Source organism: Oncorhynchus nerka, linkage group LG21 (genome assembly GCF_034236695.1).
Source record: "Oncorhynchus nerka isolate Pitt River linkage group LG21, Oner_Uvic_2.0, whole genome shotgun sequence".
NCBI lineage: Eukaryota > Metazoa > Chordata > Actinopteri > Salmoniformes > Salmonidae > Oncorhynchus > Oncorhynchus nerka.
Window position 1 is genome coordinate 11,423,878 of NC_088416.1, and position 13,173 is coordinate 11,437,050.

Below are 13,173 nucleotides of genomic sequence, written 5' to 3' on the forward strand. Positions count from 1 at the left end.
GTCATCAGCAAACTTAATGATAGTGTTGGAGTGTTGGCCACGCAGGGAGTACAGGAGGGGACTAAGTACACCCCTGAGGGGCCCCAGTGTTGAGGATCAGCGTGGCAGACGTGTTGTTGCCTACCCTTATCACCTGGGGGCGGCCCGTCAGGAAGTCCAGGATCGAGTTGCAGAGGGAGGTGTTTAGTCCCAGGGTCCTTTGCTTAGTGATGAGCTTTGTGGGCAACTATGGTGTTGAACGCTGAGCTGTAGTCAATGAACAGCATTCTCACATAGGTGTTCCTTTTGTCCAGGTGGGAAAGGGCAGTGTGGAGTGCAATTGAGATTGCATCATCTGTGGATCTGTTGGGGCAGTATACGAATTGGAGTGGGTCTAGGGTATCCGGGAGGATGCTGTTGATGTGAGCCATGACCAGCCTTTCAAAGCACTTCATGGCTACCGACGTGAGTGAGAGCTAGAATGTAGTAGCAGCAAAAAGGGAGGCAATATTATCTGTGTCCATAGCCTCACGGATACAGACTGTTAAAGGGAGACATATCTGACATACACAGACATATCTGATTTACAGCTTTGGCCAAAGTTAGCAAGCTAGTCAATTGGCCAGCAGGCACTGAGAGAGACACACTGAGAGGATTTTGCTATGTAGGCATTTTCCCCCCTTTTTCTGTCTGGGCTCCATACAAGGAGAGGCTAAATCGGGATGTCTCGATGGGGGTCAAGGTGGCTGCCAGGACCTACCACTGAACCTGGGTGGCTGCAGCCTGCAGCAGATGGGATATGGGAGAGAGGGAGGAGAGATAACTCAGGTAGAGAGAGGGGGGGAAGAAGAGAGGTAGGGAGAGAGAGTTGACCATAGACATTCCCAGGTTCTCTGGAGAGTAAAATGTTTGTGTGTGTGTGTTTGTGTGCATGGTCAGTTAAGTGGTATTTAGAACTATGAGCACAGTGTCTTCCATTTACACCGTATCGATTCTCAAGGACTTGGTAAAGGTTCATGTATGAGGTCTAGCAAGCTGGCTGCGGATGTGTGTGTGTGTGTGTACCAGGAATCCTGGTGAGAAATGGGGCAGCACTCTTGCCCCTCCAGCAGGGAACCACAGGCCTTTTCTTCCTTTCACACCCCTATCTCCTCCACTCCCTCTCTTTACCCACACAAATTTTCTTTTTCTTTTTAATTGATCAAGAAATTAGTGGTAAACGAAAGCCGTTGCCCCGAAAAGCCCAAAGGAGACCCTGATTGCGTCCCAAATGGCACCCCATTCCCTATACAGTGCGCTACCTATAACCAGGGCCCATAGAGCTCTGATCAAAAGTAGTGCACTATGTAGGAAATATGGTGCCATTTAGGAAACAGCCCCCTCTGCTTTTTTTCTGCACACGGGGCTCCCCAAAGAAAAGGTAATTATGTGATAGGGTAATGGGACGAAACCCAGGCGTTCAGATTGTTGCCATGCCCACTACATTGTGGGAGGATCCACTGGGATTTGGCGTGTCGTTACCACGGTGAGGGGGATCAGAGGCGGGGTGAGGAGTGAGGGAGGGGTTAGCAAGTTCCCAAATTTTTTATTCATTTTTATTTATTTTTTCATTTGAGATTTTTTAAACTTCTCTTAGTTGTGAACAGAATATTTAAGCCTGCGAGTGAGAGGGGAGCCACAGCTTGTAAAAGAGAAACCACCGCAGAACGTGCTGTTTTCTTCACATGTTTTTGCTTCTCTTTTTTACAAAGTGTTTCATGTAAAAAGCAAAAACCAAGTGGAAGGCATAATCCCTGTTAATGCAATTAGAGGCTAATTTGCCACCCTCTTGCTCACAGATGTGCTGTAATAATGACGCGTGCTCCAACCCTGCAAGCACATTCTACACAAACCTGAGCAGAAACGGGTGGGAAAGAAGTTGTACTGGGTCGCTAAGCATACGGTAACTTTGTTCATTGAAGTTGGGTTTGAATAAATGTCAAGTTACCTGTAATTTAAAAAACACCCACTTCTGTGAGTTATGGAATGCTCTGGTTACACAGAGGTGAAGAGAACTTCTGAACTGGGGTGGAGATGGCCTAATTCCCGAACCTTAGAGTTCGTAACCCATGCAATGCAGAAACATTTTCTATCCTGCTTTCCTGTCCTCTGGAAGAAAAAAAAGGAATGCCCTCCTAAGCAGAAAAAAGTGGAGTCTGGCTAGCGTTTCACAGGAAGCCCCTGGAATGACCTCATCCTCTCTCGCCCCGGGATCGTCAAAGGTCAAAGTTCGACAGGTCATTTGAACCCATTCGTCATTGGTTGTTTATTGCCAGAGCCCCCTTGGATGTTGACGTGCCAATCACCCATGGCAAACTATGGTGTGCCACACAGCAGCCTATATATACGCTGGCTGGGAATCCCTGTCCCATGCCAACGGCAGCCAGCCATACCCATCCCCGTTCCCCCTCCCCCCGTCTACACAGAGGATCATTTATAATGCGGTCTTGCCCTGATGTCATTAGATCTGGGACATGAAATGATACAAATTAAATATTGACTATAGCCTGACTGGTCTCTCCTGCCCCCCCCCCCCAAAAAAAAGAGTCCCTGGACTTCCCAAGCTTTCCCCTGTGTATTTACTGTCAGTCCCCCCACCCCCAAACCACCCCGACTAGCACCACTCATGTACGTGTGACGAATCCATCTATCCATATTCATATTTGTAAATTCAATTTAGTCCCGGGACCTACGGTTCCTGATTATACCTTAATTCTATCCAAGCAAGCACTCAGAATCGTTGGCGCCACCCAATTAAAGAATAAAGAACATTACACATGGTGTATAATCACGTCTTGGCTTCTCAGACTAAAAATATGACCCTCCCTTTTTAGCTGAATGCGCCTCTTTGTTGGAGTAGTTGGAAGTTCTTCTTGCCACTGTTTTTAAACCTTTCTTTTAGATCCTTTTTGTTCTCGATGCCCATTTGAGTTATTTGAGTTATTTGAGTTATTTGAGTTCCAGGGAAATATTTGGATGTAATGAGAAGACGATTATTGGAGTCGGTGGCAATCCAATTCCCTACATAGTGTACTACTAGCCTATATGGCTTTGGTCAAAAGTAGTGCACTATGTAGGGAATAGGGTACCATTTGAGACACATACAAAGAAGGGAGGAGCAGAAAGATAGGGCAGCCAAACAGGGTATTTTTAGGAGACCTGTGGGGCATCTGAGTTCATTTATCCAATGCTGGCGCCCCATTGTGTCAGGGGATGGTCTTCGCTCTTTCTCTGGGTCCCTCACCCTGTAGTGAAAACATCATCCATTACCTTTTTGACAGGTCCCCAGGGACCTCCAGGGGCTTGGGACTCAGCGCCCAGCGGGGGTCGCCTTTATTGACCTCCCCAGAAATCCAGCATGTGGTCACATACATCACTGGCTGGGGCCTTTTTCTCTGACAAGGTAAATGGACAGTGTTTAGTCCCGGAAGGATAATGAAGTGAGGAGAAGAGGGCCAATGGACCGAGGACGTTGGAGGAGATTGGCAGATGGCAGTACACAGTGAACGGGGGAAGCTTTAGTTTGATTGGGGGTGCACTAGAGACGAGTTCAGCAGTTAAACCTGACTCGTTGGTGTTGCTCTGCAATTGATGTTTTGTCTTGATTGCTTTCCCCTACAGCAGCTGGACACACATTGGATATATTTTGGGAGTGTCCCTCTCCTTACCCATCTTTATTTTGCCCTTTGCCAAAATGCCACAAATGGCAAAATGCTAACAAATCTGAGTTTGTTAAGATTTTGAATTCTTTGTGAAGTTTAGAATTTGGCCTTACTGTAGTTCAATTACACCCCGTCTAAAGCTAGCGCTCTCTCTAGGGATGTAGTGTTAAATAAAGATGGGTGAACTCTGCAGTCCGAGATGATGGTTCATATACAGTACGTTTACCCTCCTCTATTTTCGCCGCTCCTCTCACCTCACACCTCTCGCCCCGTCCTACTCAGCTGTGTCCGGTTGTGGGCGCGCTGGGCCGACCGCCCCTTGGTTAGCGGCTCCTCACTCCAAATGAGGAGTAATTACAACCTCCTAACAGGTTTACTGGTCCAGTAAACAACATAATCACCCTCCCAAAACGTCCCCTGAATTGGCCCGGGCTGATCGTTCAGTCGTGAACTCAAAGAGCTCGCAGCTCAAACCCCATTTGCTCACAGCAACCCTTCCCTCCAACCAGCAGGTGTGGAACAGAGTGGCAAGCCCCCTTGCCTCCCCTCTTACCCCATAGCCGTGAAATGCCACGTATTCTGTTACTGCCGTTTACTAATGAGACTGGTCAGTAGTAGGTACTCCCACTCATTAGAGGCCCTTGTTTGGGGGGGGGGGGGGGGGGGGTTGGTTGACGTGCTCCATTGCTGGGGCTAGCAGCAGAGGAATGTAGCCTGGGGCTTTGGGCCTACATTGGCCTGCCTGCCTGGCTGGATGAATGGCTGCTAGGTGGGAGACTGGTACAGCTGGCCTGTCACCACCTAGGCTGCCTCACAACCCACAGCCCAGCGGCAGCCACTTAGTGGTCGACACCAGGCAAGTCAGGGCCCACTATGTGAGTTGTGGTGTAGTGTGTTGCAGAAGGGTGGAAGAGTGTATGATGTGTTTGTGTGTGTGCGTATATGTGTACATTATGCCCATGTGTGTATGTGTGAGTGCGTGCGTGCATTCTCGCACATGTGCATGTGTGTGTTTACAAACCCCTCTGACCAACACCCCTCCAACACTGACTCTCTCGCCAGTTTGACAGTAGAGCCCCCTTTCCATTTGATGTGTTTAGACCTGCCTGCTAGGATCGGCCTGGTTGACGACGCTTCCCTCTGTTGCTGTTAATGTGGTGCTGAAAGGCATGGTGACGAGGTGTTCCCCTCGGAGTGGTCAGGCTGGCTGTAAGTGGAGAGGGAGAGGGAGGGAAATAGAGGCCTGTTGACTGTTGGTAGTCTCGGTATCCCATGCTAACAGTTGAAAAGAAGTGACATTCATTTTGAGGTAGAGTCAATAGTGTTAGAAGCTAAGATAAGCTACGTTAAATTTTCAGGTAGAGTCCGTTATTTTGGATACTAAGCCAAGTTATATTAATTATAAGGTAGAGTTAGTTGTTTGTAAAAGCTAGTTGCTGGGTAGATAAGACAAGTTGCTTTCAGTTTCAGGTAGAGTCAGTTGTTTGGAATTCTAAGCCAAGTTAGGCTCATTTTCAAGTTAGTTGTTTGGAAGCTAAGCCAAGTTACATTTATTTTCAGGTTAGTTGTGTCAGCTAAGCCTTAGCTCAGCTCTGTTGCCCCTGAGTATTTGTGTTGCTCTGCACTACTTTTTCTGCTGTTGGTGTCTTCTGTCTCCTTGGAGATTTGGTGTCTTATTAGCCATTCACCTGGAGGACATGGTTTCATTCTGTCCCAGCATGCTAGAGAGCAGTTCTTGCCTGAGCATGGAGTGGCTGCTAGCTGGCGGCAGACCTGTGTCGCCATTCATGCCAGAGTGCTCCGAGTATAATGTCCCTATAGGCACAAATCTAGGATCAGCTTTAAATGCTATAATCCTAACGGTAACCGTTATAGTGAAAAATCACAAACTGACCTTGGATCAGCGTTGAGAGGCAACTTCATCTTCCTTGTGTCAGAGCCAAGGGTCATGTCCAGTAGGGAGAAAGCTTTTGAAACAGAGCAAAAAGGGGAGATACTGAACTCGTCCAATATGGACACATATTTTACATTTTCGGTTGCAATGCGTTTTTCCACAGGGTACCCTACTGAACAGGACCCAGGCCTCAGTGCTGATTACAGGGTTGGGGATGGCCCGGCCTTAACTCTGGGGCGGTTAGAGCCGCTAGTCCTTGCTAACAGGATTATAATTCATAATGAGCGGGTGGGTCGGGATTGGGGCCCAGAGTGGAAACTCTGAAATTAGGCCTGAGGTTACCAGCCTTTCCCATGCGTGTGCGTGTGTGTGTGTGTGTGTGTGTGTGTGTGTGTGTGTGTGTGTGTGTGTGTGTGTGTGTGTGTGTGCGTGCGTGTGTGTGTGTGCAGGATTGTGTGTATGTGCGTGTGCATGTGTGTGACTGTGCTTTCACTTTTGTGTTCTGGGAAGATGTTATGGTATCTTAACTTGTTTTTCCTTCTCTGAAGTGTTTTCTCAAAAATGTTTTGCTGCTATTTTTCCTTCTCTGAGTTGATAGAATTATCCACGTTATTCAGGAACAAAGGCCACTTGGAGGAACATGGAACATGGCCGACAGACAGCGAGGGACAATTTGATGAGGCGACACTGAGATTATCACTTTCTGTGGCGAATTACACTCCGTTTAGGCCAATGACCTACAATCAAATTACCAATTGATTCAGCGTCAATGGGAAAAAAAACTCAGTAACATCAAAGACCTTCTCCCTGTCGCCACAAAAAAAGGATGTGGTAGATAAATGTTCTCCAGGTGTAAAGTGTGTCATTTATAGCTTTGTGCCTATGTGGAATTGGCCTGCAGGTGTTTGGCATCTCAGATGGTTTGAACTGGTCACAGTGGAGGTCTGATTTCTGATTTGATGTTAAATAGCATTAGATGTAATTTTTTTATTTTTTAAAATGTAACCTATATTTAGCTAGGCAAGTCAGTTAAGAACAAATTCTTATTTACAATGACTGCCTACACCGGCCAAACCCAGACGATGCTGGGGACAATTGTGCGCCGCCCTATGGGACTCCCAATCACGGTCGGATGTGGATACGGCCTATGAAGAGTTGGGACAGTAGATGTTTTCCTCTTCTGGTCAACCCATAGTTTGACCTACTTTCCTATATCGTAGCTCCCTTATTCTCACTGACTTGACAGGTCTGGAGGTGGTTGAAAGCCATAGGCTTGGTTTAGTTACTGACATAGTGCGCCCCTATCCAGTTCTGTCAGATTAGGGAGTAGGAGGGGAAAGTAAATAGAAAAGGGAGCGCTGTTAAATGCATTGGGAATCTTCCCGTGTGACTTACACTCCCATCTATACACACACGCGTACACGCGCACGCGCACATACATGCACATGCACACACACACACACACACACACACACACACACACACACACACACACACACACACACACACACACACACACACACACACACACACACACACACACACACACACACACACACACACACACACACACACACACACACACACACACACACACACACACACACACACACACGCCTGTATCTATATCCCCCCCACTGCTAAGAGAGCCAGCTCAACCTACTCTAGGAGCTTGTGTGTGTGTGTGTGCTTGTGTGTGTGTGTATGTGCAAAGTACTAGTATCACCCCTAATTAATATAGCTATTTCTCCACTCTGGTAAACTCTTTAATTGGCTCACACACACACACACACACACACACACACACACACACACACACACACACACACACACACACACACACACACACACACACACACACACACACACACACACCATTAATTATAATTCCTTTTCATATTGCCCTAATGAGTCTTTGGAGCCACACCTCCATTTGTTCACACTAATTAGCAGCTGCCGCTGCTAGCACAGCCACAACGACACAAACAACACAAAAGCCATTTTTTGTTTTCTTTCAGTTACTATTTCCTTTATATTCATATGGTCTTTCTTTTTCTTTTCCTCGTTGAAACAGCATCCTTACCCTTCGGAAGAGCAGAAGAAACAACTGGCCCAGGACACGGGGTTAACGATCCTACAAGTCAACAATTGGTGAGTTGGATTGGGGTTGTTTGGCGTCTGCGTGTGTTTACATGGCGGTAATACTTAGGCCGTGTCTTAAATGGCAACCTATTCCCCATAGGGCTCCGGTAAAAAGTAATGCACTATATAGGGAATGGGATGCCGTTTGGGATGCTGCCTTAGTTAGTTTACTCCACCCCAGGCAACCTGCATCTAATGATTTGAATGATTAATTCCTCGGGGAACACCCGGAAATATCCCCCCTTACAGTCTGTTGGCTTCAGTTAATTGGAATGAGAGGAAACCTGTAGAATAGTTCCAGTGGTGCGCGGTGCATTTACTACAGTATTTACTCATCTGAAAGAAGAAAGTAGGACATTTCACTGTACTTTGATGTATTTTATGAATAACTATCCACAGTTATTAACAAAGTATGAGGTAATAGCCTGCAAGGGGTTTAATGCTGTCTGGTTATGGAGGCAAAACATAGACAAGAATGATGATTCAATTACTCTATGAGAAATCTCAGTCTTTACATGTACAGATGTACAGACATCCTATCCAATTGAACCCTAGCCTAGGCGAATATACGCAGCAATATACATGAGCAAATACAGAATACAGAAAATGCAATCAGTGGTTTGTGGTTTAACTCTACACCATTCCAACTACTGTTTAGCCTTTATATGTATGCACTATGCACAGTATTTCCCAATATGCATCTGTCAAAATCAATACCCACAGAACAATCCTCTGTCAATTCTACAGCTGTTGTATGCGCTAATCATCTGCCTATGAACCGGAGTTATATTGTGAGCACTGAGGTAGCGTGCCCTAGTAGGGAGTCCACTGTGTGCAGCTCACCCTGCACTATCAGCTCCAACATAAATATCACTGTCATGTCTACCTCTGATAAGCCTCCCAGTAAAGCAATAAAAGCAATCACGAATCTCAGAAGTGCTAAAAATAGCCCACATCAACATGTGTAGCCTACCCTGATGACATTCAAATCCAAATCAAATCAAATGTATCAAATCAAATCAAATTTATTTGTCACATACACATGGTTAGCAGATGTTAATGCGAGTGTAGCGAAATGCTTGTGCTTCTAGTTCCGACAATGCAGTAATAACCAACGAGTAATCTAACTAACAATTCCAAAACTACTACCTTATACACACAAGTGTAAAGGGATAAAGAATATGTACATAAAGATATATGAATGAGTGATGGTACAGAGCGGCATAGGCAAGATGCAGTAGATGGTATTGAGTACAGTATATACATATGAGATGAGTAATGTAGGGTATGTAAACAAAGTGGCATAGTTTAAAGTGGCTAGTGATACATGTATTACATAAAGATGCAGTAGATGATATAGACTACAGTATATACGTATACATATGAGATGAATAATGTAGGGTATGTAAACATTATATTAAGTAGCATTGTTTAAAGTGGCTAGTGATATATTTTACATCAATTCCCATCAATTCCCATTATTAAAGTGGCTGGAGTTGAGTCAGTGGCAGTGTGTTGGCAGCAGCCACTCAATGTTAGTGGTGGCTGTTTAACAGTCTGATGGCCTTGAGATAGAAGTTGTTTCTCAGTCTCTCGGTCCCAGCTTTGATGCACCTGTCCTGACCTCGCCTTCTGGATGATAGCGGGGTGAACAGGCAGTGGCTCGGGTGGTTGTTGTCCTTGATGATCTTTATGGCCTTCCTGTGACATCGGGTGGTCCATTCATCGCTATTGCAGTTGTTAATGTATATTATACATTTTTTCCATTGCAATTTGTATTGTTTTTATTTCAGTCAATAGTCATGGTGCTCCCCCTATTGTCATTCCACCCCACCACACCCCTTCAACAGTCTTTACTCTGCCTCCACCTCAATTTATTCATCGCTGCCACAGTTGTTATTATGTATATAGTGCTATTTCTATTTCTATCGTTGTTGTTTTATTGCCATTTTCATTATTTTATTTCACTAAGTCCTGCATGTTGAAGCGTGAAGCCTAAGATTTTTTACTGTACCCTGCAATCACACCTGCAACCCTGTACATGTGACTATTAAACACTGCATCTTTAATCTGAATCTGAAACAAGGTTCATGAAATCAATAACTCGCTAGTAACAGATATCATTCATTTACTGACTGTCTCTGAAACTCACTTAGATAACACCTTTAATTATACAGTGGTAGCAAAACATGGTTTCAACATCTTCAGAAGAGACAGGAATGCCACTGGTGGAGGTGTTGCCATTTATGTTCAGAGTCATATTCCTGTAAAGCTTAGAGAGGTTCTCATGTCAAATGCTGTTGAAGTAATATGGCTGCAGGCTCACCTGCCTCAACTAAAGCCCATTCTTTTGGGAAGCTGCTATAGACCACCAATTGCTAACAGTCAGAATGTGGATAATATGTGAGAAATGCTTAATAATGTACAGTATGTGATATCAACAAAGAGGTCTATTTTTTGGGGTGATGTAAATATTGACTGGCTTCCATCAAGCTGCCCACTCAAAAAAATATTCAATCTGGTTCAGGTTATCAGTCACCCTACCAGGGTATTTACAAACATCACAGGAAGGAAATCATCCACATGTATTGGTCACATCTTTACCAATGCTGCAGAAATCTGCTCTTAAGCAGTATCCAAATCCATCAGATGTAGTGATCATAATACTGTATAGTGGCTATATCTAGGAAAACCAAAATTCCAAAGGCTGTGCCTAATATATTGTATAAGAGGTCATACATATATGTAAATAATATCTTCTGTTTAATGAGGAGCAACCAGATGTTGCACTTGACACATTTATGAAATTGCTTATTCCAGTTACTAATAAGAACACACCCATTAAGAAAAGCACTGTAAAAACGGTTAAATCCCTGTGGGCTGATGAGGAATTGAAAAATTGTATGGTTGAGAGGGATGAGGCTACAGGAATGGCAAATAAGTCTGGCTGCACAGCCAGAAACGTACTGTAAATTGAGAAATCATGTGACTAAACTGAACAAAAACAAGAAGAAACTGTACTATGAAACAAATATAAATTATATAAAGAATGATAGTAAAAAGCTTTGGAGCACCTTCAATTAAATCTTGGGCAAAAATAGTAACTTGGCTCCATTCACTGAATCAGATGGCTCATTCATCACAAAACCCACTGATATTGCCAACTACTTAAATGAGTATTTCATTGGCAAGATTAGTAAACGTAGGCATGACATGCCAACCACAAATTCTGAACCTACACATCCATGCATAACTGAACAAATTATGAAAGACAACTATTGTAATTTTTAATTCCGTAAAGTGAGTGTGGAAGAGGTGAAAATAGTATTGTTGTCTACCACCTGGGTCTGACAACTTGATGGAACATTTCTGAGGATGATAGCAGACTATATTGCCTCTCCTCTTTGCCATCTATTCAATCTAAGACTACAGGAAAGTGTGTGCCCTCAGGCCTGGAGGGAAGCAACATTAATTATACTATCAAGAATAGCAAAGCACCCTTTACTGGATCAAACAGTCGACCAATCAGTCTGTTACCATTTCACAGTAGAGAAATTAACAACATATTTTCAGCACACTTATAGGGAAGGGCATTCGACATGTACGGCACTTAAACAAATGACTGATGATTGGCTGGGAGAAATTGAGAATATAAAGATTGTGGAAGCTGTTTTTTAAGACTTCAGTGCTGCTTTTGACATTATTAATCATAATCTGCTGCTGGGAAAATGTGTGCGTTATGGATTTACATCCCCTGATGTATTGTGCATCGAGTTACCTGTCTTAACAGAACACAGAGGGTGTTCTTTAATGGAAGCCTCTCCAACATAATTCAGGTAAAGTCAGGCAATCCCCAGGGCAGCTGTCTAGGGCCCTTACTTTTAAAAATCTTTACTAATGACCTGCAACTGGCTAATGACTCAACACTATACATGTCAGCTACTGAAATGGCTGCAACACTTAACAAATAACTGCAGTCAGTTTCAGAATGTGTGGCAAGAAATATGTAAGTTAGTCCTAAATATTAAAAAAACTAAAAGCATTGTATTTGGGACAAATCATTCACTAAACCCTAAACCTCAACTAAATCTTGTAATGAATAATGTGGAAATTGAGCAAGTTGAGGAGACTAAACTGCTTGGAGTAACGCTGGATTGTAAACTGTCATGGTCAAAACACATTGATGCAACAGTAGCTAAGATGGGGAGAGGTCTGTCCATAATAAATTGCTGCTCTACCTTCTTAACAGCACTAGGGCCTGTAGGCAGGTCCTACAGGCCCTAGTTTTGTCACACCTGGACTGCAGTAGTGTGGCCAGGAGCCACAAAGAGGGACTTAAAACTGGCCCAGAACAGGGCAGCACGGCTGGCCCTTAAATGTACACAGAGAGCTAACATGTATAATATGCATGGCCCAAAGTAGAGGAGAGATTGACTTCATCACTACTTGTACTTGTGAGAAGTATTGACATGTTGAATGCACCGAGCTGTCTTTTTAAACTACTAGCACACAGCTCAGACACCCATGCATACTCCACAAGACATACCACCAGAGGTCTATTCACAGTCCCCAAGTCCAGGACAGACTATTGGAGGTGCACAGTACTAAATAGAGCCATGACTACATGGAACTCTATTCCACGTCAAGTAATTTGTGCAAGCAGTAAAATCTGATTTTAAAAAACGAATTAAAATACATCTTATGTTACAGCGGGGCCCGTGAAGAGACACACACATACACACACATGATAACATACGCACTATTCAGACACTTACACATGGATTTTGTGTTGTATATGATATGTGGTAGTAGAGTAGTGGCACACACTTAATGTGTTCTGAAATCTGTAGTGAAATGTAATGTCATGTTTTTAATTGTATATAACTGCCTTAATTTGGCTGTAACCCAGGAAGAGGGGATCCACAATAAATACAAATACATGCGCCACAAAGATCTGAAATCTCAAACTCACTCTTACCTGAACAGTGCAGTAATAATTAGCAAAAACTAGCGAAGATGGCCTGCGGTGTGCCACCCTGCCATGGTTATTGGGCAGAAGGTAATGGCTCACACAGAGAGGCCAGGTGCTGTAGCCAGGTAGAGAGGAGAACCCAGCGTGTTCCTGCACACTCAGCTGCAATCAGCACTTATGCCTGCTTGGGTCCTGTTCAGTCAGGCACACCGTAGAAAAATGTTTTACAATGGAAACGAAAATCTGCATTGCTTATTGGACAGTTCACAGTAGTACCTTTCCGATTCACTCTGTTTCAAAACTCATACAGAAAGGACATGTGCTGTAGCCAGGTAGAGCGCAGAACCCAGCTTGTTGCTGGTCCACACTCAGCGACACACTTTTCCTCTTTCAAGGACGGCGAGGTCGTGAAACATTGTGTGTGTTCCAAATGGCACCCTATTCCCTTTATATTGCACTACTTTTGACCAGTGCCCCTTACACTC

At 44.2% G+C, this 13,173-nt stretch overlaps 1 protein-coding gene across 2 annotated transcripts in view; it reads left to right on the top strand.

Moving 5' to 3' along the window:
- LOC115103905 (homeobox protein Meis1) overlaps positions 1-13,173 on the top strand; it is a 36,480-nt gene that overhangs the window by 12,838 nt on the left and 10,469 nt on the right. For both annotated transcript variants that reach the window (XM_029624948.2, XM_029624949.2), the window contains exon 9: positions 7,649-7,725. In XM_029624948.2, coding sequence (XP_029480808.1) covers positions 7,649-7,725 — 77 coding nt within the window. The remainder of the gene's footprint in view (positions 1-7,648; positions 7,726-13,173) is intronic.